The 27,947-nt window shown below is 35.5% G+C and overlaps 1 protein-coding gene across 1 annotated transcript; it reads left to right on the top strand.

Moving 5' to 3' along the window:
- Positions 1-27: 27 nt before the first annotated feature.
- On the top strand, positions 28-20,213 carry hepacama (hepatic and glial cell adhesion molecule a). Its single transcript, XM_056474524.1, is given in 10 exon segments — positions 28-308; positions 5,167-5,195; positions 5,198-5,242; positions 5,244-5,508; positions 14,007-14,288; positions 16,996-17,089; positions 17,392-17,450; positions 19,048-19,121; positions 19,199-19,351; positions 19,353-20,213. Coding segments are annotated over 10 exon segments (1,413 nt in total). The 5' UTR covers positions 28-73; the 3' UTR covers positions 19,530-20,213.
- Positions 20,214-27,947: the final 7,734 nt, after the last annotated feature.

Below are 27,947 nucleotides of genomic sequence, written 5' to 3'. Positions count from 1 at the left end.
CCCACACACAAAGGGGCCCTGAAAATAATCACTGTGGAGAGAACCTTATAAAGCCAGCAAAGCACACACACACATGATCGCACATAGGGCTGTTGTTCAGGCTGGGGTCCTTAGAGCGGGGTTCAGAGCCGCCACTGTCCCGTCTGCATTCTCAGAGACGTGCCCTGAGTGGACAAATCATGCTGATTGTGTGGGAGAGAAACCCATCTCTGCTCTCAAGATGAAGGCAGAGCGGGAGGCATCATGCAAAGAGACAGCCGTTCCTTCACTCTTTCTTCTCCTGTGGCTTTTCATCTTTTCCTTGGCAGGTAAGACAACATCATGACTTTTTCGACTGTGCATGTTGAGGGAAAACTTTCCAAAGGAGAAGACAAGAAAAAATGTGCGCTGTTGTCAGTTTTACTTTTCAACGTGTTTTGTTTGTGGGTGGCCGATTGACACATATCACAAATAGAGCGATCAGTCAAGTTTAATTAGGACATCCGATGAAAGTTGTTTTTGAATGCTTTCGTTTTTTAGAAGCATTGTGGGAGAGGTAGGACTGCAAGAATAAGAAAGTTAAAAGACACGTGGAATGATCTTTATTTTACATAAATTCTTTCTTGTTTGTAGTTCCAAGTATAGTTCAAAGTATAGCATTGTGTCATGGGAAGTGCAAGAACTGATCAAATGTTTGGTTTTAGTCCCATATAAATTGCTTTGGATATAAATGCCAAATGTGTTTTGAGATACATTTATAAAATAAGTTAATATAATTATGAAAGGTTTTTTTTTTTTTACATTTTTTAGAGTTTTTCTAGAGTAAATAGTTTCAGACAAATGTAACTATATGTTAATTTTTAAGTTCTGAATTCAGTTTTTTTTAGAATTATAACTTAAAATTTTGACACAAGTTACAATTTTGAGAAAAGAACCTATAACTTGCAATTGCAACAAAATATCTGGCAATTATTTACTTTTTATTCACCAATTTCAATGAAAAAACAAAAGTTTTCTTGCGTCTTGGCAGTTCATTTATTTTGGGGGCCTGAAAACAAACTTTTGAAAATGGGGTTCAAAATGTTTTTTTGTTTTTTAATCATACATTTTTTAAAAATTAGGGTTGTTGTAATCCAAAATTGGGTCAAATATGGACAAACCCAACCATTGGGTTAAAATGTGTAATTAAAGTTAAATTGAAGAAAAAATTAACCCAACATTAGATGTGCCCATATTTGACCAAATATTAGGTTATGACTAGGCCCACGTGGAATCTGCGCGCACAGAAATACGCAGATTTTAGCCCATCATTGAGTCTGTTTATTTACTTGGGTGTGTAAATTTATATCTATTCGTTTTTTTTTTTTTTTATAAATTTCAGTAATACTATTGACTAATATGAAAGTGTTCATTTGATTTATTTTAATACAGTTTGGGCAATAATATTTTCTGTCTTTTAGTAGAGATATATCATAGACTTGTTTTGTTTACCAAATAAGTGAATCTAGATGGATTTGCATTATAAAAATTAAACAAAAGTTAAAAAGCTATTATTTTTTATTTCATATATTAAGTTTTTAGTTACGATACTCCCAAAATAATTCCCAAACTGTCCTAGTTATGACCACCCAGCATTTAGAGTGTATCATGTCCATGTGAACTACTTAGTGACATGTTTATGCCATGTGGATGGATATTATGTGTTGCCAACCAAAACAAAAATGGCAGAATACAAGACCAATGCTGCGTCCCAATTCGCATACTTATACTATGCCCTAAAAGTATGTACTTTTTTGTGAAGGAAAAATATATACACTTGAGTGTGTAACAGAAAAGTATGCAAGCTCTGGGACCTACCACTTCCTTGTTGCATAGTTATGAGCTCTGTCAATCATCTACACATCATCCACATTTCTTTCATATTTAATTTCCTATCGTATTGGAGATTCAGAAGCAGGTTAATTTCCCATTCACGAGTCTCTTATGCAGAGAAATCTCCTCAGGTCTTTGGGTAATTATGCATTCAGATGTTAATATCCAAATTTATCTTTATATAAGTTCAGTATTATTGTTTCAGATGAAATATAACACAGAAAATGCATTTTAAATATTTTCCAGTGGGCTATATATTAATTAACAGTCATAAAAACATCTTTACCAAAGCCTCTCTACTTGACGGTTGGTCACGCTCGTCCACCATCTTTGTAGTTTATTTACACTTTTCACCCGCATTTGTAGTTCTAATCAAATTTATGTCCAACGCACAATGTATCGTGCGCTCTATCAGCGATTAGAGTTGATTCTACATTTTGAATTTTCCCATCCAGGAATCTTTGGTATACTCATTTCAACATACTACGTATTGGGACATACTAATTCTATTTGCAAATACTATTTAGGGCGGATAGTATGCGAATTGGGACACAGCATAAATGTTTACAGACTCGTATTGATTCTTTACTAAGTAACATCGCCAACTACTGGCCTGAAGAATACAACACTTTGAATCATTTCCACAAATCCATTTGAGTTTTGACTTAAAAAATAAAACACTTTTCAAACAAGAAAACCCTTTTTTGGCATGAGTTTCATCTCATTTTTCCTAAAAGCAGGTAGCAATGTGCCAAGGAATAGTGTAAATGCAAGAACATGTCGTAACTAAAGCCCAGTCTTCCTCGGAGGGCTTTGATTAGCAGAATCACTGGGCCTCACTGTCTGCATCCCCCATCCACAAAAGAGCATGTCTCTGGCACCGCAGCCTCTGATTGGAGGAAAGTGAGTCTACAATCCACAGCTTTGTTAGCTCATCCTGGCAAACCCTCAGCACTGAGAACTGTTGCCACAGCGATTGAGCTATGCCATGCTGACTCGCACTGCCCTGGCAAAGACAGCAAGGACATGTTGGCTCACTCAGAAGCAATAAGCACAAAGCTGTTTACCAGCAGGTAGCTCGCTGGAGATCTTAAGCTATGTATATATGTAAGCAGTTCCTTACTGTAAAACTGTAAAACCTGACTGAAAAATAAGATGTTTTATTATTTGTTTTATTAATGTGATACTCTTTTAGGAAGTTTTTTTTATATACACTCGAAAAAAAAATATTTTGTGGAACAACTTAACTCTTTTATGTTCAATCCGCTTAAAATAGTTAAAAAAAATGTGTTGGAACGACATGAAGGAATTGTGTGAAACCCAGCATTTTTTACAGCTGTAACAAGTAGTCGGGGTGACAACAGAGGTAAGTGTCTAAATGCAGATTATTTACAGCATAGTCAGGCAGGCAATGGTCAAACAGTACCTAATGATATCATGAGGGTTATCCTAATTACTATTACCGAGTAGTCATGGTCACAGGCAAAGAGATTGGTGCAGGTGGCGAACAGAATAAACAATAAACAAAACAAAGGTCAGGAAACACGGCAAGGCTAGGCTAGACATGACTAGAAATGACTAGACACGACTAGACTAGGCAAACGCTTTGTAAAGTTACAGTCAAACAAGACTCAGCACTCTGTGTGTGAATGTTAGATTTATACAGTTGAAGTCAGAATTATTAACCCCCTGTTTATTTTTTTCCCCAATTTCTGTTTAATTGATAGTTTTAATAACTCATTTCTAATAACTGATCTTTGCCATGATGACAGTAAATAATAGTTGACTAGATATTTTTCAAGACACCTCCATAAAGCTTAAAGTGACATTTAAAGGCTAAACTAGATTATTAGGTTTACTAGGCGGGATAGGGTAATTAGATAAGTTATTGTATAACGATTTTTTTTTTTGTAGACTATCGAAAAAATATATAGCTTAAAGGGGCTAATAATTTTGACCCTAATATGGTTTTTAAAAAAATTTAAAACTGCTTTTATTGTAGCCGAAATAAAACGAATAAGACTTTCTCCAGACGAAAAAATATTATCAAACATACTGTAAAAATTTCCTTGCTCTGTTAAACATCATTTAGGAAATATTTAAAAAAGAAGAAAAAAATCTATAGGGAGTTAATAATTCTAACTTCAACTGTATATAGTCCATGAGTCCATGTGATGAGTCTTTATGATCTACACCTCTGTGTAAGTAATCAGGGCTGATCTGGAACTGGTGTGTGAGTGAGGTGCCTGGTGGGGAATATAGTGCAGTTCAGTGGCAGAATTGTAGTCCTGGTGCATATCTTCCAACGATCTGCAAGGCCTAGATTGCTAGTTATTGTGACAACAGTGTAGTTATAATATTAGTAAATATTACTAAAGTAATAGAGGTAGTAATAAAGTAATAAAGGTGTACAATTTTATTGAGTGTCCAAATAGTTTTTTTTTAAATAGATATTTATTATATGAAGGTTTTCAATTATTAAATTTTACATCAATTTAACATTTTAGTACAACACTTTTGTGTATTTTAAGAATGTTGTTACCATGAATGTTAGTATTACCATTAATATTTACCACTAATTTAAAGAGATCGTTCACCAAAAAATAAATAATTGCTGTCAGTCTACTCTCTCTCCAAGACAATGAAGAACTAGACAAAAAAAAAATTTACGGAAGAACATTAAAGGAAAATTTTAGCTGAAACATAGTCTTTTGTCATTCATATGAGTCAGTATGTTTATATACTCAAATTGTATTAGATACTGTTAATCCTCTGATTAAGAGTCTACCGTGTAAACAGGGATTTTTGATTACCTTAATCCGAGTAAAGTCATATTGGAAATAAACCCTAATCGAATTAAGACAGGTGGAAGTTTCCTACATATTTGAAGTGCAATACAGACATCTAAACTCCTTGAGTAAACTATTGCCACCATGTAGGACTTTTCGCTGCATTTTGCGACAGAATAGTCCTTATACACACACACACACACACACACACACACAAACACATATGTTTGAGTTAAAAAAAAAAAAAACATATACAAGCAAACTAATTAAAACCAGTGGTCTCTAATGATATAGCATGCATACTAAGGTTGTATCAAGTACTGATTATGTGTGTTTGAAGTAAATTACTCCCAAATTATTATTCATTACTCCATCACGTCAAATGATTCTAAACTCGTTTATGAAAAGTTGGAATGCAACCTAGTTGTAGTGGTATACTGTATATCAAAGATGTTTTTGTGGCACATTCCCCCAAAAGATTGTGTTTCACTGTATATGTCATTATTAATTTTGCTATCTGTATTAAATGTAGGTGGAGTGAACATCAGCAGCCCCGTCTCCCTGTAGTACGAGGAACACTAGGGGGCTCGGCTCTTCTCTCGGGTGACCTACACCAGCACCAGTTTAGACCAACCTGTCATTAAATGGCAGCTGAAGAGGGACAAACCCGTCACTGTGGTCCAGTCTATTGGAACTGACATCATTGGGAACTTGAGACCCGAATACCGTGGCCGAATCCTCCTGTATGAGAACGGCTCCCTGCTCCTGCATAACCTGCGGCTGTCTGATGAGGGCTCCTATGAAGTGGAGATCTCCATCACTGATGACACCTTCACTGGAGAGAGGCACGTCAACCTCACTGTGGATGGTAAGACACATGTATTTTCATTTATCCTCGTCATAAGATAACATTTGACTGCTATTACTATAAAATATAAACTATATACAGTATTATACTGTGATTAAAGGGATAGTTCATCCAAACATGAAAATTCTTCCATCATTTACTCACCCATCACTTATACCACTTTGAGTTTGTTATTGTTGAACACAAAAGAAGATATTTTGAAGAATGTTGAAACCCGTTGACATTCACAGTAAGAAAGATAAATACTATGGAAGTCAATGGTTACAGGTCTCTAACACATTTCAAAATATCTTACTTTGTGTTCAACACAACAACAAAAGAGCTCAAACAGGTTTGTAACAAGTAAAAAATGAGTAAATAAGGATTGATTATTTTCATTTTTGGGTGAACTATCCCTTTAAGTCGAACTGTTTTTCCTTGGACAGGACTTTCTTTATATATCACAGGAAAATATAAAGCAGAACCGCAGAAGGACATCAGTGAAACTGTATATACAACAACGTCATATACCACATTCACATCAGGAAATATATTTAGTGCACCACATACCATGTAATCATAAATTAAGAATGCAAAGTCAGAGTACAGTTAACTTAACACACTTTTGTGACAACATACCTCAACAGCTTGAGTATTTCTGTTCAGAACCAGCTGGTCATAAATAATAAATATAAATCCATGCAAGAGAATTTTGCTGAATATGTGTTACATATTCATACTTAGCTTGCTTACTCATTTATTAAACAGTGCTTGAATAAAGCCTTGAAAGGAGTTTTTATGACTTATTTATCAATCAAAACGGCTGATTCATTCTAAAGACAAAAAAGCAAGTGACTCTTGTACACCTTAAATCAAATACTTCATTAAATGCCTACATACTTCGCAAAGTCATTGTGCAAATAGGAGTAATACATTGTAAATTCATAGTATTCATAAAGCTGCACAACCACTAAGATTCTAATGTGTGCATCTGACATAGAGTATTTACTTTATTAATCCATGAAGCTATGAGAGGGATTTGCAAATGCAGTACAGCAAGCAACGCAAATAACAATGGTGGATTGCATCACGACAGTAACAACGTGGTAAATGTAGTACATCCTGATGGGGTCGGATTTCTGCCCTCTATTATTGTGCCAAATTATACAACTTTCCCACCTACAGTTATATGGGCTTCCATTCAAATCTGGCGGAAGAACAAACAGAAACGGAAGAATAATAACTAAATTGGGTCTATACTTCACTGAGAAAGTGAAACTATGGCTATTACATGCAGGTGCCTCATAAACATTATTGACTTTGCTTACATGATGGAATATTATACATATCAAAAGCTTTATTTTGCAAAAAAAAAATTTAAAAAAACAACAACATGCAACCAAATTTAAGGTTATTCGGGTTACACAGCCAGAGTAGATGTGGTCTGTACTTCACCCAGATGGTGAAATGACAGTTATTGCTTGCTGGGATGTTTTTCCAGATGTGGTGATATGGGTGAAATCAGATCCTTTGTGGAGAAGAGGATGCTGTCAAGACTCTTTGTGCAAACAAAACTCTCACTGAATTAATAATCTATTTTATGATAGTTAAACTAAATTAAGTAACTAAATTAGGACACAATTATGTGTTATTGCACAAATAAATGGCTGGTTATTTCAAAACTAAACTTCATTTGTCTGATCTTGTTTTTTGGGTCAGCAACAATGAATGATTTTGCCAGTAAAAGCAAAACCTTGAAAATTGTAACTTGGTTCGCCCACCTCAGGCCCACGTGGGTTGGCCCACCCGAGTAAAAAAAACTAAAAATATAGTCACTTGTATTTTTGCATTATTGCCGAAGGGTTTTCTATTTCAAATGTGCAGTAGATTTGTTGACTTTAATCATGCAACATATTTCCAGTACCAGCTGTCACTTTATTTAAAATTGGTATCTTGGCCCATCTGGGGCCCGCATGGCTTGGTCCACGTGGGACCCATCTGGGTTCACCCACTTGGGTTGGCCCATGTGGGCCCTACCTGGGCTGGCCCATCTGGAACCCGCCTGTGTTGGCTCACCTCAGGCCCACCTGGGTTGGCCCATCTGGGGCCCGCTTGGGTTGGCCCATGTGTGCCCTACCTGGGTTAGCCCATCTGGGACACACCTGGGTTGGCCCACCTCGGGCCCACCTAGGTTGGTCCACGTGGAGTTTATTCATTCTGATTGTTAGGTACTCAATAGCTGGTTACCTGGGTTAATTTGTTGTTATTGCACAAATAAATGGCTGGTTACATCAAAACTAAACTTCATTTGTCCAATCCTCTGTTTTTTCGAGTCAGCACAATAAATGATTTTGCCAGTAACAGCAAAAACTTTAAAATTGTTACTCTTGGCCCATCTGGGTTGGCCCATCTGGGGCCCATCTGGGTTCACCCATGTGGCACCCGGCTGGGTTGGCCCATCTGAATGTAAATAACTAAAAACATAATGACTTGCATTTTTGCATTTTTCCCAAAGGCTTTTCTATTTCCAGTATTATCTGTCATTTTACTTTATTGATTTAATGGTTTGTTCAATCTGATTTGTCAGGTACTCAATAGCTGGTTACCTGGGTTAACCATGTTGGACCCATCTGGCTTTGCCATGTGGGACCCACCAGGTCCCACACACCTGAGTTCCACATAATAAATATTTAAATTGAAGCAACAGAGTTTGCCGCCATTGTACCAAGTATGTCCTACATGTGTTTATCAACTCTAAAGAAATAAAATTATTATCTATTTGTGACCCTCATAGGCAATCTATATTGAATTGATTTTGTTTGTCCATGTCTACCCTGTGTTTAACCCATGTGGGACTGTTTAGTGTTTTGAGTCCAACTTGGCTTGCCCATTTCCCTTTATTTCCCTGAGTGTTTCCATTTAAATTGTGCAGCTGATTAGTAGACGTTAATCAAGCCCTATCTGTGTTGAGCTATTATGAAGCTAAGTATGCGGAAGCCATATTTGATTATCTGGCACACAAAACTGTCCTTGTACCTCTGCATGATTGCAGTTGAACCAATAAACAACATTTTTCAGCATTTTCTGGTCTGGACCTTTGGTTTCCACCTGGGTTGGCCCATTTGGGACCCTTATAGGTTGGCCCATTTGGTGCCCACTTGGATTGGCCCATTTGCTGCTCCCCTGGATTGGCCCATGTGAGGCCCACTTGGGTTGGAAAAAAGAATTTTGATTGTAGCACTTTCGGTTAAAAAGTTATAACAATAAACATTAGTAAAACTTGGGACAAGTGGTGGTGCTAGAGAGTTTGAGTTAGAGACTTCAGGTTTGCTGTGGTTCATGTTGACACTGCCCTCTATCATTGTGCCAAATTCTACAACTTTCTTGCATACGGTTATATGGGCTGCCATTCAAATCCGGCAGAAGAACAAACGGAAACTAAATAATAATAATAATAAAAGTAAGAACGCTAGCGAAAACAATAGGTGCCTACACACCTGCGGTGCTTGGACCCTAATAATAATAGGAACGCAAACGGAAACAATAGGTGCCTTTGCAGCTTTGCTGTTTGGCCCTTAATAAATGAATGTGCAATGAATGCACATTACAGTGTTTTGGTCATTTCTGCTTATCCATGTATTTTTAGAGTGATGGCGTTTGTACACAAAACATCCAAATTTCATTCACATATTCATACTACTTAGAGTGTACTTTTTAATGGTCAGTAAGATTAAATTATTATGTATTGTCCTCACAGACAGCATGAGAATTCAGAAGCATCAATTGTTTTCATGAATACAGTTAATTCTTTAAAATTATTAGTTCAGAAACGCAGATTGTTTCAGTAATAAACATTATGTTGTTCAGAGTAGGGCTGCACGATTAATCGGAAAAAGATCACGATCTCGATTCGACCCTAAACACGATCGTAATTCAGCTTTTTCTACGATTCAGCCAATTATATTTTCAAGATCAGGAGAGAAGAAAAAGCAGCCGCAGAAGTCTTCACAACAACATTGACACCTTTAAATGGCGTTAAAAGTGTCACATACTGTATTTATAATGTATAATTACCCAAAATGTGGGGATGGCTGACGTGAAACTGACGTTTCGACACAGTGTCGAGATCCCGAAGCGCAAGTGTTTCGAAACACTGTACCGAAGCATGGTCCGAAACACCCAGGTCACGTGACTAAAGTGTTTCGAAACACCTGGTCACGTGACTAAAGCGATTCAAAGCATTGATCAGTTCAGAAGCGTTTCGAGACCTGGAGAATCTGCATTTGACTGACAGGGTCAGTTGAAAATTTCTGTCACGTATGGCCTAGTGGGCCGTCCCTGTGCGTTGTTACAACCGTCAATAGACTTTTGGGTTCGATTCCCGACTTGTACAAATACTCCAAAATCATGATTTTATGCATTTATATCATGTTACTGTTATGGTGTACTCTAGATAGGATACAGCTGCAGATACGCTATCAATTTAGAGCATCATTTTTTAACTGTAAAACAATATTTAATATTTTTACAGTACTGTGATGGTTGGGTTTAGGGTTGGGGTAGACGTTCATAAAATACAGTAAATGGGAAATTTAATGAATAACATAAATAATTCTTGTCAACTTCTGTCCACAACTGTATATGATCTATCAACAGCCCTGTTTTATGAACAAAACAAGCTATATTTATTCACAAAGTGTTTATTCAGATGTCAGACCAATGTTGAAACAGAACGATGCACGAACAAAGAATCTCAAACTGATATTAAAGCATTTCAAATCAGCTATATCAGCCTGAATTTGAACCAACAATCCCCGCATGGTAGTCAAGAACCCTAACCACTACACTATATCACTTACTTAGGGTTCATTCTTACAAAGTGGGGTTTAATACCTCAATCTGCTCAATAGGCCAATTTCACAAGAACCAGAAGCCCGTCGCCACTGTGTAATTTTACTTCCGCTTCAGTGACAACGAGCGCTTTATGTGCTGAGAAAACATGGAAAGATTTTTTTACAACATCTCTCTCCACTCTGCCGCAAATAAAGTTCGAGGACATTAATCGAATTGTTGCAGAAAACTCTTCAACCACGGGGTCGAAACTGAAGAAGAGTTATAAATTCTTTGTTGAAGAATTTATTCATGGATATCTGGGTAAGTTTTGAATTAGCTATACTAATTTAGAATTTAGAGTTGCAAACAACTTAGTTCTTCTATAAAGCAGCTTTAAAAATACAACGTTCATTAAGTTGAAATCAAATCAGTGCTCATTTATAATTAAGAACTGTATAGTTGATTAATTATATGGTTAATGACTTAAATTTATTTTTATGGCAGCTTGATATACCATGTTATGTGGCGTGCCCTAACTGTGAGAAACAAAACATTACATGCAAATCATTACTACTACCTTCGCGGCTCCTGATTAAGGAGCAAAATTGTCGCCTTGTGCAACAAACAGCATTATTTTAAAGCTACTGCCTGTTATTCCCTGAATTTACAGGTTCTGTTTACTGCACGCACGCGCGTCCTCTCTAAGGTTAACAGTGCAACAGCTCACGTGTGACTTCGCGGCTGTGATTACGTCATTACATGAGGATTTTTTGTGAATTGTACTTCATGAATTGACCCCAACCCTAATCGAGATAATCGTGCAGCCCTAGTGTGTATATTTTTGCATCTACACTTAAATACAAATACTTACCAGGAGGGGGGTGTGCAGCGCAGTCATGGTCCTTGACGATAACTTCCGAACCCTTGTTACACTGCAGATCCACAGCCTTCGGGGCACGCACATCTACTTCAAGACGAGCACTTGACCTCTCAAAAGCAGACTGCTTTTGTGGCGGTACATGAAAGTTGTTCCACTGAAAGCGACTTGGAATAACTCCAGCTTTCAGACGACAACTACCCTGCATGAAGTCAGCAGCAGTGAAGTGTTGACTGCAGACTAATGTACTTGCTCTTCGAATAGCAAACGTCGGCCCTTCATCTCGTCTAATAGCATGTACCTACTTTTGCCTTTGAAGGTCATTTGTTGGAAACTCGTGAAAACTCAAATACGGTTGTTTTTGTTTTGAATTGCTGCACTTTGGTACACAACAGAACGCCTTACTCCTCGACTGTGCTGCCATTTTTTTTACCGGAAGTAAGTTTACCCAGGGGCAGCCATAACCGGAAGTTACAAGTGCGGAAGTGTGAAATTGGCCTATTGTTCTTTGCTGAAGCTGTTCCAGTGTAATACATAAAAAATGACCACTAGGTGTCACCGTAGAGTGGGGTTTCGAAACATTTCGAATCTTCGACACATTTGCTTCAACTACTTTAGTGTTTCATGAAGCCTCGCTTTGCCCACCACTATATTAAAGTAGATTACACTTACCTTGCAGGCCACTCGCGCTCGCAATCCTTAGCGCTACAAATTTAAAACCACAACAGCTTCTTACTCTTGATTTGTTGGTCCATTTCACCCGAGCCGACTTGACAAATGTGCAATACCGCCATCTATCGTGTGGAGTACGGAACTGCATTGATTTTTCTTAACTGGCTTGTTTTACCGTAAGATATATGTAATATATTATAAAATAAGATATATTATGCCATATTCGTTTTTAATTAAAAATAAAAAGGCAGTAAGTCTACAATTAATTTTTTATGTCAATTTTGCGAGGTGGGTAAATCCCAGCTAATTCAAAGCTAAATTATGGCTACAAATAGAACATGTCACGAAATTACACCTTAACACTTACTGATAATGCGTGCTTGATGTACACGCTGCATGGCCAAATACAGTGAATCAGTTTAGGCTATGGATGACGAGCTAATTCAAGGCTACGCTCAGACTATGAAAATAGCATATATTTTTAAAAGCCCAAACACCTTATATGCGATTGACTTTACTTACTTGAAGGAATATCATACATATCACAGGGTATTTTGCCAAAAAAAGACAGGTAAGCAAATTTAAGGTTTTTTGGGCTAGAGATGGGTTACACATAGCCGGACTAGATTGGGTCTATACTTCACCGAGAAACTGAAACTACGTCTATTACATGCAGGAACCTCATAAACGTTAGTGACTTTTCTTACATGATAGAGTATCATACATATATAAGCTTTATTTAGCAAAAAAACAACATGCAACCAAATTTAAGGTTATTCTGGCTAAAATTGGGTTACACGTAGCCGGGCTAGATCTGATCTATACTTCACCTAGCCGGTGAAATGATGGCTATTGCTTGCTGGGGTCATATTGGGGTGATATAAACACACCCAGTCCTTTTTTTTTTTCAAATTTAACAACATAAAAACGGTGGACCAATTAAAGCAGTTTTCAGATCGACCGCAACTTTACATAGGAGTGCGGTCCCCCCGCCCACCGAATTGATTGACAGCTGCGAGTATTAACATGTCCCGGTAGTCACGTGTATAATCATATCAACAAGACCAGATGTGCGCAAAGCAAAAAAATAAAATTCTGATTCACATTTTTGCCAGAATCGTGCAGCCCTAGTTCAGAGTTCAATTCAATTCATGTTTATTTCTGTAGCGCTTTTACAATGTAGGTTGTGTCAAAGCAGCTTAACATTGAAGTTCTAGTAAACTGAAACTGTGTCAGTCCAGTTTTCAGAGTTGAAGTTCAGTTCAGTTCAGTGTGGTTTCATTTTCACTGCTAAAGTCCAAACTCTGAAGAGCAAATTCATCAATGTGCACCTCCACAAATCCCAACTAAGCAGGCCAGTGGTGACAGTGGAGAGGAACAAACTTCACGAATTGACGAAGTGAAGCAAAAAAGAACATCGAGAGAAAGCAGGCTCACTTTGGCACAACCATTTCTCCTCAAGCGAAACGTCTTGTGCAGAGCTACAGTCTAGGCGCCAGTGGCTGGAGAACACTGGATGTCCATCAGGCTGGCTCACAGGATCAATGCGGAGACTCGTCTGTCACTATGGTCTCATACTCTGCTCCTCCATGACCACCACAGCATCAGCTCAGGATACGGCCTAGTCCAGGATTATGGATCCCTTGGCATAAATTCTTCACAGGTCTTGGATCGCATAAATGGCGCTGCATAATTAGGGGCCTCGGGATGAGTATCCCCAGGTGGAAATAAAGAATAAAGGAAATAATTAGCGTAGCTGCTGTTAATAGTGTATTTAAACGAGATGCAAAAATGAAGTGAAAATAGTAGTTATATAAACAAACATAAGCAAGTATGTAAAACAAACATGTAGGAATGCACAATGGTTTAACTGCGTTGTTTGTGAACTATAAATTGGTTTAAACAAAGCAAATGCTTATTGACATCAACCAATGTGCTGATGTTCAGAAAAATGGCACTCTTTTTGATGTGTTACTGCATAACTGTTACATTTGGTGCCATATTGCTCCGTGTTCTGCTTCATTTCTGACCTTGGTTAGCATGATTTGATGCTCTTTTGTTATGAGGCCTTATTAAGTGAAGCATACAAAAAAAACTGCTACTGTTTTTCTTTGTCTATGTCATACTGTTCTTTCAGTTCCAGTGTCCAGACCATTTATTCACATGGTGGCTTCGTCCGTCCTGGAGCTGACTGAGTTCTTCATACTCAACTGCACTCATGAAAGCGGCACCAAACCCACCTATAGCTGGCTGAAGGGTGGCAAATCTCTGACCAATGACTCTCGTCTGCTGTTGTCACATGACCAGAAGGTGCTGACCATCTCGCGCGTGATGATGTCAGATGATGATGTATACAGCTGTAGGGTGGAGAACCCCATCAGCAGCATGAAGAGCATGCCAGTCAAACTCACTGTCTACAGTAGGTGATGAAACTCCACATTTACACATGAACCACACTTCTGAAGATGAAAAAACAATAAAAAAAAGCCATGAAAGGTGATTTGCAGTTATCATGGAAAGATTTGTGAGGGAAAATGGGGAATGTTAACAATTTAGTTAAATGTAATTGTAACAATGTAAATATTGTGCACATAACAAAAAAAAATTTTTGTGTAACAAAGGGTTTAGAGGTTTGAAGAGATCTTTCTGTTATTTAATCCTCTTAAAGTGCTTCTGAATATAAGGGGAAGATCTTTTTCCATAGACAGCAATAATATCTGCTATAAAAACAACAGATGTCAAACTCAGAAGTTTTGTTATTATCAACTGAAAGTAAACTGTTACAAGTCATTTTAGTATACTGTAAAAAAGTTTTAAAAGTTGAACATAGTTAAAAAAAAAAAACCAACAAAAAATGGGCTTGATTAAATAATGTGTCGGTGCTCTTTGAGTTAGAGATTCAACAAAATAAACTGCAAAAAACAGTCACTCGAAAAATCTAATCCTTTAAAAACCTAGGCATCAGGATACCTGTTCTTTGCGTGGATTTTTTTTTAGGATTTGCCAAGTGAATAAAGGTTTTTAAATACTTTTTCCACATTTTTCGATTGCCTTTCGACTGTTTTTTTTTTCTTTCTTTTTTTTTAAAGATTTATTTTTTGGCCATTTTTAGATAGGACAGTAATTAGACAGGAAGCGAAGTGGGAGAGATGGGTAGGGGCAGGAAATCTTCTCAAGCCAGGAGTCGAACTCAGGACATCCTGAAATGCTACCGCACCATTTGTCGGCATGTTAACCGCTAGGCTATTGCCTGTTTAGAGTTGTATTGATATTTAAGTTTTTTGACAAATTTCATGCTTAAATTCAGTCTGCAACCTGTTGTTTTTTTGTAATTCCTTTGGAAATTGAGCTTGAAAATGTATAAAAGAAAAAATATATATAATAAATTAAACAAACATCCAAAATATAATTCAAATAAAGCTGAAATAATAAGGCTGTGCTAATCATATTTGGCTATTTTTCATATCTTAGCATAAACATACAAACAAGACTTTTAATAAAAATTTTGTGTCAGTTCATTTAAATTTATGCCAATTAATAAACAATTTCCGTGGCTAATCTAACTGAAATAAAATTGTATTTATTGGTTAGTTAATATTCTTATTTAATTCCAATTAAATAATAAAAAAAGAACTGTTACAGTAAATAAGAAAATTTCTAAATATAAAGTAAAAGCACAACTGTCTGTAGTAGTTTTTATTTTGCGATATACATTGCTATATGAATACAATGGGAGTGCATCTCCATAAAATCTAATAAACAATTCTATACAATTTCTGGGGTCTCCTGACACACTTTTGTTGTGTGTTTCTCTATTTGCATGTGTTGTGAGTATTTTTATGCACGTGTTTAGTCAGAGATTGATGAATCAATGTTTACTACTGTATTTGCATCTCAAAAAATTGAATAAAGGGGCAGTGGCAGTGGTGCAGTAGATTGTGCTGTCGCCTCACAGCAAGAAGGTCACTAGTTCGAGCCTCAGCTGGGTTGGTTGGTGTTTCTGTGTGGAGTTTGCATGTTCTCCCTGCATTTGCGTGGGTTTCCTCTGGGTGCTCCGGTGTCCCCCACAGTCCAAAGACATGCGATACAGGTGAATTGGGTAACTAAATTGTCCATAGTGTATGGGTGTGGGGTGAGTGTGTGTGGATGTTTCCCAATGATGGGTTGCAGCTGGAAGGGCATCCGCTGCGTAAAACATGTGCTGGATAAGTTGGCGGTTCATTCCGCTGTGGCGACCCCGGATTAATAAAGGGACTAAGCCCAAAAGAATATGAATGAATGAATATCTAATAAACAATCTATAAACTTTTCGTGGTCCCCGACACATTTTCGATGTGGTCTGTGAATTTTGCGGTGCATTTCTGTATTTGCATATGTTGTGAGTATTTTCATGCATAACAATCTATAAATACAATCAAGAAAAGGATACAATTGAAATAAAGTTTTTTATCATTTCCCGAGTCTAACAGAATTCAAACACAGGAATTAATGATAAAAATAAAAATAGTTCAATAAATTAATCATAGTTAAGGTCACAAATGGTACAATTTCTTATACCTGGATGCTTTTAAAATCATTATACAATCACAGTCATCAAAAACACATGCAAATGATAAATTATAATACTAACTCACTGCATATATCCTGTGATGTGACTATTGTGAATGATCACATTGCAATATCAATGCTGAAACAATATATTGTGCAGCCCTAAGGAAAAATCTCCCAGAAAATAAAAAAGGAACTACTAAATGCAGGTTTAGAACAACATAAGGGTGATTTAAGTTAACTTTTGTCTTTGTTTAAAGAATTCTGTCCAGCTGTGAATGTTTATGAAAAGAACTGATGAAGGTGCAGATTGTTTCTGATCCTCTCATCCACTTCTCCACTCATTTCTGAGCCCAGCGGGATCAGCATTCCCCTCACAGTCTACCGTTTAAACTCCCCCAAAACCTCCCCATTCATTCCTGCACTTGGTATTCCTGGCAACCTGTGCAATCAATCTTCCAGTTGAGTTCTCCTTGATTTGGCCCTAAAGAGCGGTTTAGTCCTTCAGAGCACTGTTTGTGTTTTTGGAGAGGAAAGAAATACTATGTCACCCTGTATTCTCCTTTTAATTTGTGCAGGACGGAGTTCTCTCTATATCATCCTCTCGACGGGAGGCATTTTCTTACTCATCACCCTGGTGACTGTGTGCGCCTGCTGGAAACCCTCCAAAAAGTACCAGCCCTATTGTATTTAACCAGTCTCTTTGATAGCTGTAAAGCAAGACACAATAAATCACAGACACTTGTACTGTTCTTCTGAGGAAAGCCTTTGTGCTTCAAATGTTAGGAGGTTAAAGGTGCACAGATCAGACGGAAAACAAAGAGCAAAGCGACTGATGAGAGAACTCAGCTTTTACATATTTAGGATTGTGTTAGTGGACTAGATTAATATTATATTATATATTAATATTATGAAATATTCTATTGTTGCGTTTGATGTGTTGTTAATTAAGTTATGTTGTTTTTTATCTTCAGAAAAAGGGAACAGCTTGCCAGACAAAGTGTAGCCGAGCAGAGCAACGGCAGTCATGAGGGTAATGCTTATGATTGAAACTGTCTTTGGTTTATTTTATTTGATCTTTTAATGTGTAATGGTTTACTGTATTAATACATTTCAGAATAAAAATAGGTGCAAACTGTTTACTGTAATGCTTTGGAATAAAATAAAATACAATTACATTTTCCCCTCATTAACCTTTTAAAATCCCCTTGTTTTAATAATAAAATATCCCAATGTCATTTTATTTAAATATATAATATAATATAATATAATATAATATAATATAATATAGTATAATATAATATAATATAATATAATATAATATAAAATAATATAATATAAAATAATATAATATAATATAATATAATATAATATAATATAATATAATATAAATAATATAATAATATAATATAATATAATATAATATAATATAATATACAATAATATAAATATAATATAATATAATATAATATAATATAATATAAATAATATAATATAATATAATTAATATAATATAATATAAAAATAGTATAATATAATATAATATAATATAATAAATATAAAATAATATAAATAATATATATAATATAATATAATATAATATAAATAATATAAATAATATAATATAATATAATATAATATAATATAATATAATATAATATAATATAATATAATATAATATAATATAGGCGACACAGTGGCTCAGTGGTTAGCACTGTTGCCTCACAGCAAGAAGGTTGCTGGTTCAAGTCCCGGCTGGTTCAGTGGACATTTCTTTGTGGAGTTTGCATGTTCTCCACGTGTTAGCGTGGGTTTCCTCCGGGTGCTCCGGTTTCCTCAAAAGTCCAAATACATGCACCATAGGTGAATTGAATAAATTAAATTGGCCGTAGTGTATGTGTGTGAAAGACTGTGTATGGATGTTTCCCAGTACCAGGTTGCAGCTGGAAGGGCATCCTCTGTGTAAAAAACATACTGTATACTGGATAAGTTGGCGGTTCATTCTGCTGTGGCAACCCCTGATGAATAACAGGAGCTGAAGGGAATTGAATGAATAATATAATATAATATAATATAATATAATATAATATAATATAATATAATATAATATAATATAATATAATTTCCTTTTTTATTTCACAGTTGTCATTTTTTGTTGTAATTTTTCATCACTGATGATAAAGATATATGAAGAGTTTAGATGCAAAAACCTCTAAATGTCATTTGATATTTTCCTCTAAAATTGACATTTTTCTCTGACTCCTGTGTGTGGACTCATATAGAAGTAATTTTATTTTTATAGTGACGAATAGGTTCTTTTCATTACTTTTAAAGTGAAATAACTGAACATAAACATAGGAGGCTGATAAAAATGCTAATTTTAGGACGGCATTTTAGACAGCATTTAAAGGTTCTTGCATCTGAACTCTTCATAGGATATCGATAAAGACCTTATTTTTGTGTTATGCTGCATCCACCCCACTAGATGTCAGTATAAGCTCAAAGACACTTTCATATCAATACAAAAATTAGTGTGGTTTTACATTTTAATTTAACCATCTGTTCAAAACAAATATTAATCAATTATTTAATGGTTACATGTGGATTTTAATTTAAAACTCTTTTTACAGTAGTTGATATTGTGCCTGCTAGAAATTACCATAATCGCCGGAATCCAGGTGGATTGTATGTTCTCAATGAAACGGTAAGACATCTTTAATTATAATGATGATGATTATTATATGACTGTTGTTGTTTGATTTTTTTTCTTATTATTTCCAGGTTTTCCCCGAGGGAACGGATGAGTCTTCTGGTAATTACATCAACCCTATTGATCCTCTCAGTCCACCTTGTTACCCCAGCATGGCTCCTCCTTCCTCGCAATCTCCAGATGCTTATATGCATTCAGGAAGAAGATACCCACGCACTCCTGTGCCCGTCTCCTCCACCGACACCTCACGGGACTTTCAGTCCACCCCTGTCCTGTCCAATATATCCAGGCAGCTTAACGCGCAAGCCCCACCCACCAAGACTAAGCTCCTCCCCTCCACACACTGAAGACCCTCCCACTGATGGAGAAAACACTATGCACCACCACAGCCTTCCCAGATGAGCACGACTGATGATGGACAACTGTCAAGGGTAGTGTCTGATTATGAGACTTTGTATAGTGTCCTTCATTAATATTGGCACCCTTGGCAGTTAAAAGAACGTGTTTATTTTATTTTTTTGTGCAAAAAAAGTATATTTACTCATATTTTACTTTTTTATTACACCTGGGTGATGAGAAATAGAAAGTTGTTCAGTCATGAACCATGCAGGCCAAATTTAGTAATTCAACACAATGGGTGAATTCTGGGTTGCCAGATTAAACATCTTCAGATTTTTTAAAATAATATTGTAAGCAAAAGATTTTCACTTCAATTTTTCCGTATATTTACCAAGGGTGCCAATATTAGTGGAGGTCCCACTCTGTGGTGCTGTATGTGGCAAATCAGAATTTAAATTAGTCTAAAATCAATTTTAGTGTTTTAAGATTTCCAAAAACTTTAGGTAAATGATTGTTTACAGGACCGAAACATAAAGATCATTAGTTGTTAAGCAAATAACTAATTCCCCAGACAAGTGCATTGATGATTTATTTTGTTTTCTAATGATGTACATTTTTTTTACATCATTGTTTAGCCATGGTTAAGCTTAAACTAAACTGAAATAATGCTATAAATAGAAAAAATATTTAATATGAGGTGTAATGAAGCATTATGGGAATCTGTTTGGAAATACTTTGTCATTATTAAAATGATTTTATTATTTTTGGTCGTTTCTTATTGAAAAGCAGAAAACAAATGTCAATTCCACTCAAGTGAAATATCTCTTGTTTCTGTTGTGCCACAGTTTTACTACAAATACCATGGTTAAACTATGTCGCAAATAAAGCTTTGTACATTGTGGTTACCATGGTTTAACTACAATAGTTCTCTTTGTTAATTATTTGTAGTAAATCCATGGTTAATTTTCCTAAAGGTAACTTGTTTCTGGAATGTAAATGGATAGTTCATCCTAAAAATAACATTCTGTCATCATTTACTATTTTCCACAAAGAAGTTATACTGAATAATTTGGGGAAACAGCCATTAACTTCCATAGTATATTATTTTGGTTCCTACTATGGATGTCAATTGCATATTTTTACAGTATTCTTCAGAATATAGTTTTTGTGTTCAACGGAAGACATTAAAAAATTAAGGAGGACTGGGGTAAAGGGTGAGAAAATGTTTGTTTTTGGGTGAACTATCCCTTTAAAAATGCAAAAGAACAAAGACCTTTTACACATTTTACAAGTTGCGCATTTTAACCACAAGAGGCTCCCACATCCTCATCATTCATTCAATAAAGCATTTGAATCCGTCATTTCAAACCCTGGACCAGAAGATATTGTTGTTTAACTAGTCTTCAGCACTTCCTCCTTCCTCTTTGCTGTATAACAAAATAGGCCATAGTTTTCAATTCAGGCCAGTTGACCAACAATTTTTGGCATTTTCTTTCGGTGACAAAACGTTTTTCCCAAATATTTTGTAAGCTGAATACTTAAAATAGTAGCATACAGTACGTTAAATTAATCAGCTACAACTTTAATTCATCTAAACGCGATAAATATGCTGTACACGAACTATATTTGGAGTTGAGTCCTCTTCATAAAGTCACAAGCGGCTGTTTACTTCAATCTCTTGACAGTTCTTCTTCCGGTAGGCCGGACTTCAAATTAACCCCAAATTATTTGAATTCTAATCTCTTTTTAAGCAGTCCACGGGGGATTTGGCCAAAGCTCATTCTTTAAGGACAGCAAAATAGTTGTTAACTTTGATTTGTTTGTTGAGCATTTCAGTTCTTCACAACTGGAGTTAAATGGAGCTTGGTATTTTCCCGCATGTAAGCTGCATATTAACATTCATTCCATTCAACATCTGGATTTGCACCTTTTGTTATCATTATTATTATTATTACCTTGTATGTTTCATAGGAGTGAAGGGATTTAAAATGGGACAGACAGTTATATACTAAAATATATTTTAGTTATTGTATAATAATGAAGTTGCATAAACGGTGGTTAGACCTGAGGTTATTAATAAATTCTGCTTTTGTTGACATATGTTCACATTAATTTAACTTATTTTTAAAAACAATAATATTTGGTAGCATGTTTTATGCTGAAAATGATGCCATACATAAAATACCAGAGAGTAGTCCCTAATGACTCCCTTTACTCTATGCAAGTGATCTCAAACTCAATTCCTGGAGGGCCACAGCTCTGCAGATTTTGGCGCCAACCACCTCCTACTCACACCTATTTAATAGTCTGTAGTAGTCTTGAGCACCTTGATTGGATCAGCTGTGTTCAATTAGGGTTGGAGCAAAACTGTGCTCAATATATTATTATTATTATTTTATAATTTTTGTCATTCATCATCTGAGTCTTTTAAGTTCCTTCGCTAAACAATTAAAACTGCAACAATGTTTGTAATCATGGGATTTCCTCAAGATATGTGTTATTAAGAACAATGTTGTTCACAAAATAACAGAAGTGCAAAAACTGTTAGTAACAAAATATGGCTATATATAATCCACTGTTTTAAATTAACGATTGAGCTGTATACTGTTTACATCATTCATGAGTATCTGTTGTGTGACACATGACAGACACTCAGCTTTTCACAGTATACGTTTGAGTTTTTTTTGTATTTGTCTTATTCTATACCAAACCTTATGCTGCACACCTTCGTAATTTTTGTTCTAATTATTTTTTGAATTACAAAAGTAATGAGACACATTATATTGAGGCCCCCACACCTGGAATTTGCTTAAGGCCTTTAAGCATAAACCCATCCATGGCTGTGAATATTTTACGTTTTTCTGACTGATGACAACAACGATAGCATACACGTTTGATGACATTGCAGAGCATTTCACATTTGACTTTAACCTTCATTTAAATATAGGATTCAAATAAAGACAAGTGTGAAAGCAAGCTTTATATATAAAAAACAGTGCTGCTTGAGAATTTAAAAGTCATTTCATATCAAATGCATGTGTGATATTTATTCTGTGCAATATTCACAACAATGCTGTTATTATGAAAACATCCTCTGATTTCATAATGCATTGTTAATCTGTTGAGCACTAGTCACACTGCGAAACATTAGGTATGTGAAGAAGGCGATGCAGTGACGCAGTAGGTAGTGCTGTCGCCTCACAGCAAGAAGGTCGCTGGTTCAAGCCTCAGCTGGGTCAGTTGGCATTTCTGTCTGAAGTTTGCATGTTCTCCCCGCGTTCACGTGGGTTTCCTCCAGGTGCTCCGGTTTCTCCACAAGTCCAAAGACATGCAGTACAGGTGAATTGGGTAGGCTAAATTGGCCGTAGTGTATGAGTGTGAACGGATGTTTCCCAGAGATGGGTTGCAGCTGGAAGGGCATCCGCTGCGTAAAACATGTGCTGGATAAGTTGGCAGTTCATTCTGCTGTGGCGACCCCAGATTAATAAAGGGACTAAGCCAAAAAGAAAATGAATGAATGAATGAAGATGTCAGGCATTTTAACAGACAAGGCTCGTTGGAGGCTCATACGTGCTAAGACTACATTTCAGTAAAATGTCAAATATGTTTCTTTGGTTAAATTTGCGACTCTGCCACGGATAAACAGATCCATCCAACATCCATTGACAATGGTTGGACATTACTCTAGATACATTTTCTTGCATCTTTTTGATGACAAATTCACTATATGGCACTGTCAAAACTGAAATATGTTATTTAGGGTACGTTTTGCTGTATGTTTCAGATACATATCCACAAAAAGAAAGGACTTGCTTTACGGATCCCCTAGAGACCTAAGTTATTCCCTAAACCCAACCAATAGTTTTCAAAAGCAAATGTATGAGAAAAGTGCACTGCAACCACATAGTTTTACCTTGATTTCACATTACTTTTATGTCTTTTGTGGAACCATGCTTCACCAGACTTGAACTCGAGAGCACTACATCAAGTACAACACCGTACAGGGTGAGCTACCAAGCAAACTGACCATGGTAGAAAAGTTGTCCATATGAAGATAGATAGGTGAGATAAAGTATTTGATTACAAATCATAGACAACTTTAAGATGTTTTGCAGTATTTATTTGGTGTTTTGCAAAGAACTGTATGAAAATAATTATTTATTTGTTAATAATATGTCCCTATAGCTATCATTAGTGTGAAAATGAATAAAAGTTGTTGCCGTTACACTGAACTGTAGCATTCATTTTACATAAAAATCCCAATTAAAGAAAGTGTTTTTGCAGTTTTACAAAAATGTAGGCTTAAGTACATATTTCCAGTGATCCTGTGATGCAGCATAAAGTTTAAGATTGTCATTACAACAATTTGTCTTGAAAATCAAAAGGAAACAGAAGATATATCTAAAAATTATTTATGCAGCAATCAAATTTTGAGATGGCGGAGATGATTTTTCAATTACTCAATTAATTCCAACAAAGCACTCTATTGAATTATTGTAATGATCAGCATTTAGATTTGTTTTGTCTTCCTCATAAGCTTTAGCAGTTCTATTACTCTTCTTTTGCCTATATGAGCACTAGTACATGATGTGGTGAAAAGTGCTGCACGTAAGTGGTGATTATGCAAAATGGTTGCAATCAAGGCTCACAGGGAACATTTTGGAGTTGACAGTCTAATCAAACCAGAAATCAGAATATCTGAAGTATTAAAATCATTCATTGTTCTTCTATGACGTATCAAGAATATTGAAAATAGTGTGCTCAAAAGCAGGACAGACTTCGACACCATTAGAGAAAAAATGCTTCACTTATTACTTCACTTATTACTTTGTGTATATTTTGAAGTCAGTACAGCCGGGCTGTTGTTATTGGGGTTTTTTTATTCTCTGGTCTTAACAAGTCAGAGGAAGAGAATAGAAATCCTTCAAGAAGACTTTAAAGATCCAAACACAGGGAGTGAGTGAAAAGCAAGAGGAGAAGATGAAAGCAGCTTAATGGAGGAGTTTTCCATATTCCTATCCAGATCTAGCCCGGACACACGTCCATAAACTGAACAACCATAAAGCCTTTTATTACCAGAATAATGTCTTCCCCTTAGATCCTTTATTATTGAAATATGACCGGACTCCTCGTCTTTTGTTCCATGATTAGCAGCAAGCATGTGCATTTCTGATTACCCAAGGTGTGATTTTTTTTTCTTACCTAGTTACATAACCTTTTAAATTTATGCTTTTTTTGTGCGGGTTCATTTTAGCTGCCTTTAGTAATACTCAATGATAGACTTGAACTCCGCTGCCTAAATGGTTTGGAAAAACAGTTTTGATCTCTTATCATCCACATTAGTTCTATCCACTGTGCTTATCAAAAGCATGCTCGTTGTGTCAGCAATAAAATAGCCCCTCTGGGGGGCCCAGACCGATAATATATCTCCACAGCGGAGTGTAGTCAATGGCACATGAGAATTAAGACATAGAAAGCTTTTTCTGGCCCGCTGAGGAAAGAGATTAGAGCAGAAGAAGCCTAAGAACAGGTTTGCACTTGTCTCTACTCTTCACACTTCCATCCCTCATTTGTAAGGGGTGGTAATGATCCAAACAACATCACTTCTTCTTTGCAAATCTGACTGAGCCTGATAATTTACACTAAAATGGAAATTCTCAGGCCATCATCCAAAACATTTTACTTAACATTATTTATAATATTATTGCCTTTATAGGTGCATTATGTAATAATAACAGTCCTGTTTACAAATTTATTGTGCAGTACAATTTGTGAATGGGTTTAAGAAACCAACTAATAAAATGAAGCTTTTTCAGGAAATAAACACCACTATCTATATCTCTATCACCGCCAGTTGGAAATAAACGTTTATTTTATTTCAGCAAACGTGGTGTAGTAAAAAGTACAATGTTTTTTGTGGAATGTAGTGAAGTAAAAATTTATGTTTTCTAAAATAAATAGTCCAGTAAAGTACAGATACTTAAAATATGTACCTAAGTAGACACTGTAAATAAAAAATATTGCCGCCTAAAATTGTTAACTTGAATCAAATGAAGTTTTCTAGTCATCTCAACTGATTTTTCAAAAATGTAGTTAAAGTTAAACTTTGCATATATTTATTTGAAACCTGGTTCACTGATTAAAAGTAGTTTAAGCAGCATAAAAACATTTTTTTGTTATGACTTTTTGTCATATAATTTTTTACAGTATAAACACATTCCACCACTATACTGTATGTCCAATATTTATCGAATTTTAGAGAATCATAAAGTTTAGTTGAATGGCTGTGGTTCAATTTAATAATATTGTTATAAAAATATTAATTCAAATATTTAATATGAGCAATTCAAAATGCTAGATTAAAATAACCTACGGATAGGTCCTTATTTGACCGATCAATACTTTCCAAAACAAACCAATTTGTGTTGCCTTCTCATGTGGCCTTTTTGATTTGCAATATCTGAACCCCTTTTTTTGTTGTCTTCAATGGCTGCATTATGCTGTTTTCCACCAGTTGGCAACCCAGACTTGTTTTTCAGAAAAACTAATACGTGAACATAGCATGTTTCTGACAAAAAAAGACTTACGGCACCTTTAATCCACAGCCTCGGTAGACTGTCCTATATTCATGCCAGTCTGGAGCTTCCTGTCACATTACTAAAAAAATATCAAAAAATTATCAAAGTTTTGAATAAAATATAAGATTTCATTGGAAGGTTTTATAAGAAAACAGTTGTAATCTTTCTAATTCAGCTTTTTTCTTTCTTTTTGCAATTAACTGAAATATACTAGTATGTTCTGAGTATAATTATTTTCTACACCATAGAGTTTCTACTACAGTTTCTTTTTGTAGCGTAGAAACAATTTTCACTCAAAAATCAGCAAGAACATATTCAAGTAAATATGACATTTTGAAGTGTAAAAAACCAAGTAGTGTTTTTATGTAAAAGGTATTATTCACTTTTTAGTAATGCTGTTTTTAACACATGCTGTCACTGGAAAAAAGCTTTCATTAATCCAATCAAAAAAGGGTAATGGTTCACATCTAAATTTTATCACTTGACCCAATGAAAAATAAATAAATTGCCTTAAACAATATTTTCTATCTCTATAAGAACAATTTTATATAACCTGGTACATAGCATATTTGTCTTGTTGAAGAAAGTGAATTAATTTATATTCTTTTTCTCTTCTAAACAAGAAGATATAGCTTTAATCAAAACAATGTAAATAAAACAATTTAGGGTAATGGTTTCACATATAAATTTGATCACTTGAGCCAATGAAAAATAAATAATTTCCCTTAAACAATATTTATATAAGTCCATGAAAGTACAAAGCATATTGAGCTTCTGTGCATGCACTGGCCTGTGTCAATAACCTTAGAATTTTACATTGTTCAAAACAAATATTCCTTAGTTTTTTTAGTACATTTATATTTAACAATGTTTTGAACTTAAAATATATTACTTGAAAAATAAAACAAATAATATTAAACTAAAATGAAAGATACATTTAATTGAATGAAGTACTGCTTGATTTTTTGTCCGTATGGGTAAAATACCAACAAATCCAACTGCTGAATATAAAACCTTAATTTAAAAATCTAAATTTAACCCTTGCAGTTTTCATTTTCATATAATACACACATTTTAGATAAAAATCTAGGAAAAAAAACATTTTTACAGAGTAGCCCTCTTACTTTCTCAGCTGACCAGAACATATGATGCTCTTAGTGGACATAGGAGACTGTTGTGCACATTACGGGGACAGAAATGTCATTGAATTTACCAACATTTACTTCCCATCTGTGGGCCATTTTGATGGATGTAAACAAAAACATTGGTCCTAATATATTTCCTGTATTACATTTGAATCTCTGTAGCTTCCTAAAATCCAAAAGTTCCACATATTGATAAATTACGTTATGGCAGCCATTTTAACATTAAGATATTACTAAAATGCCTCTTGTTACAGTTATGAAATAATTTGATAACAAGCAGGAAATGTTCATGGGCCAGTGACAGAGCCACATTGAAATTGTCTATGGTAACTGCTGGGTTTTGTGTAATTTGCAGCTTTAATCCATTAATTTGTCTTCAATGAGTTTTAAATTTGTAATAAAAATGCTGTTTTCTCCAATAAAGCCCCATATGAATTTAATCAACTATAAACATTAAAGCTTACATATATGGCACAATCATTTTTCCAGACACAAATATAAACTCCTGGGTGGGCTGCTAAAATTAAGCGGGTTGAACAATGAACGGACTAAATTAAATGATTACGACAGACATCAAGGGAGGCTGGGCACTTTTTTCACCGTAGTAACTGTTCCCCCTGACAACGGTGAAGAGTGACAATTATATTCAGGGTCCTCAATATCCCCAGGTCCGCCTTGCTCTCTCTTCAGCTCCATTGAGCACCTGGGACGGCTGGCAGAAACCGGGAGCTGCTGACGGCACACAGGCAAGACTGCTA

The sequence above is a fragment of the Danio aesculapii genome, chromosome 15 (genome assembly GCF_903798145.1).
Source record: "Danio aesculapii chromosome 15, fDanAes4.1, whole genome shotgun sequence".
NCBI classification, from domain to species: Eukaryota; Metazoa; Chordata; class Actinopteri; order Cypriniformes; family Danionidae; genus Danio; species Danio aesculapii.
The sequence above is the reverse complement of the archived record's forward strand: the minus strand, read 5'-3'. Positions and strand labels throughout refer to the sequence as shown.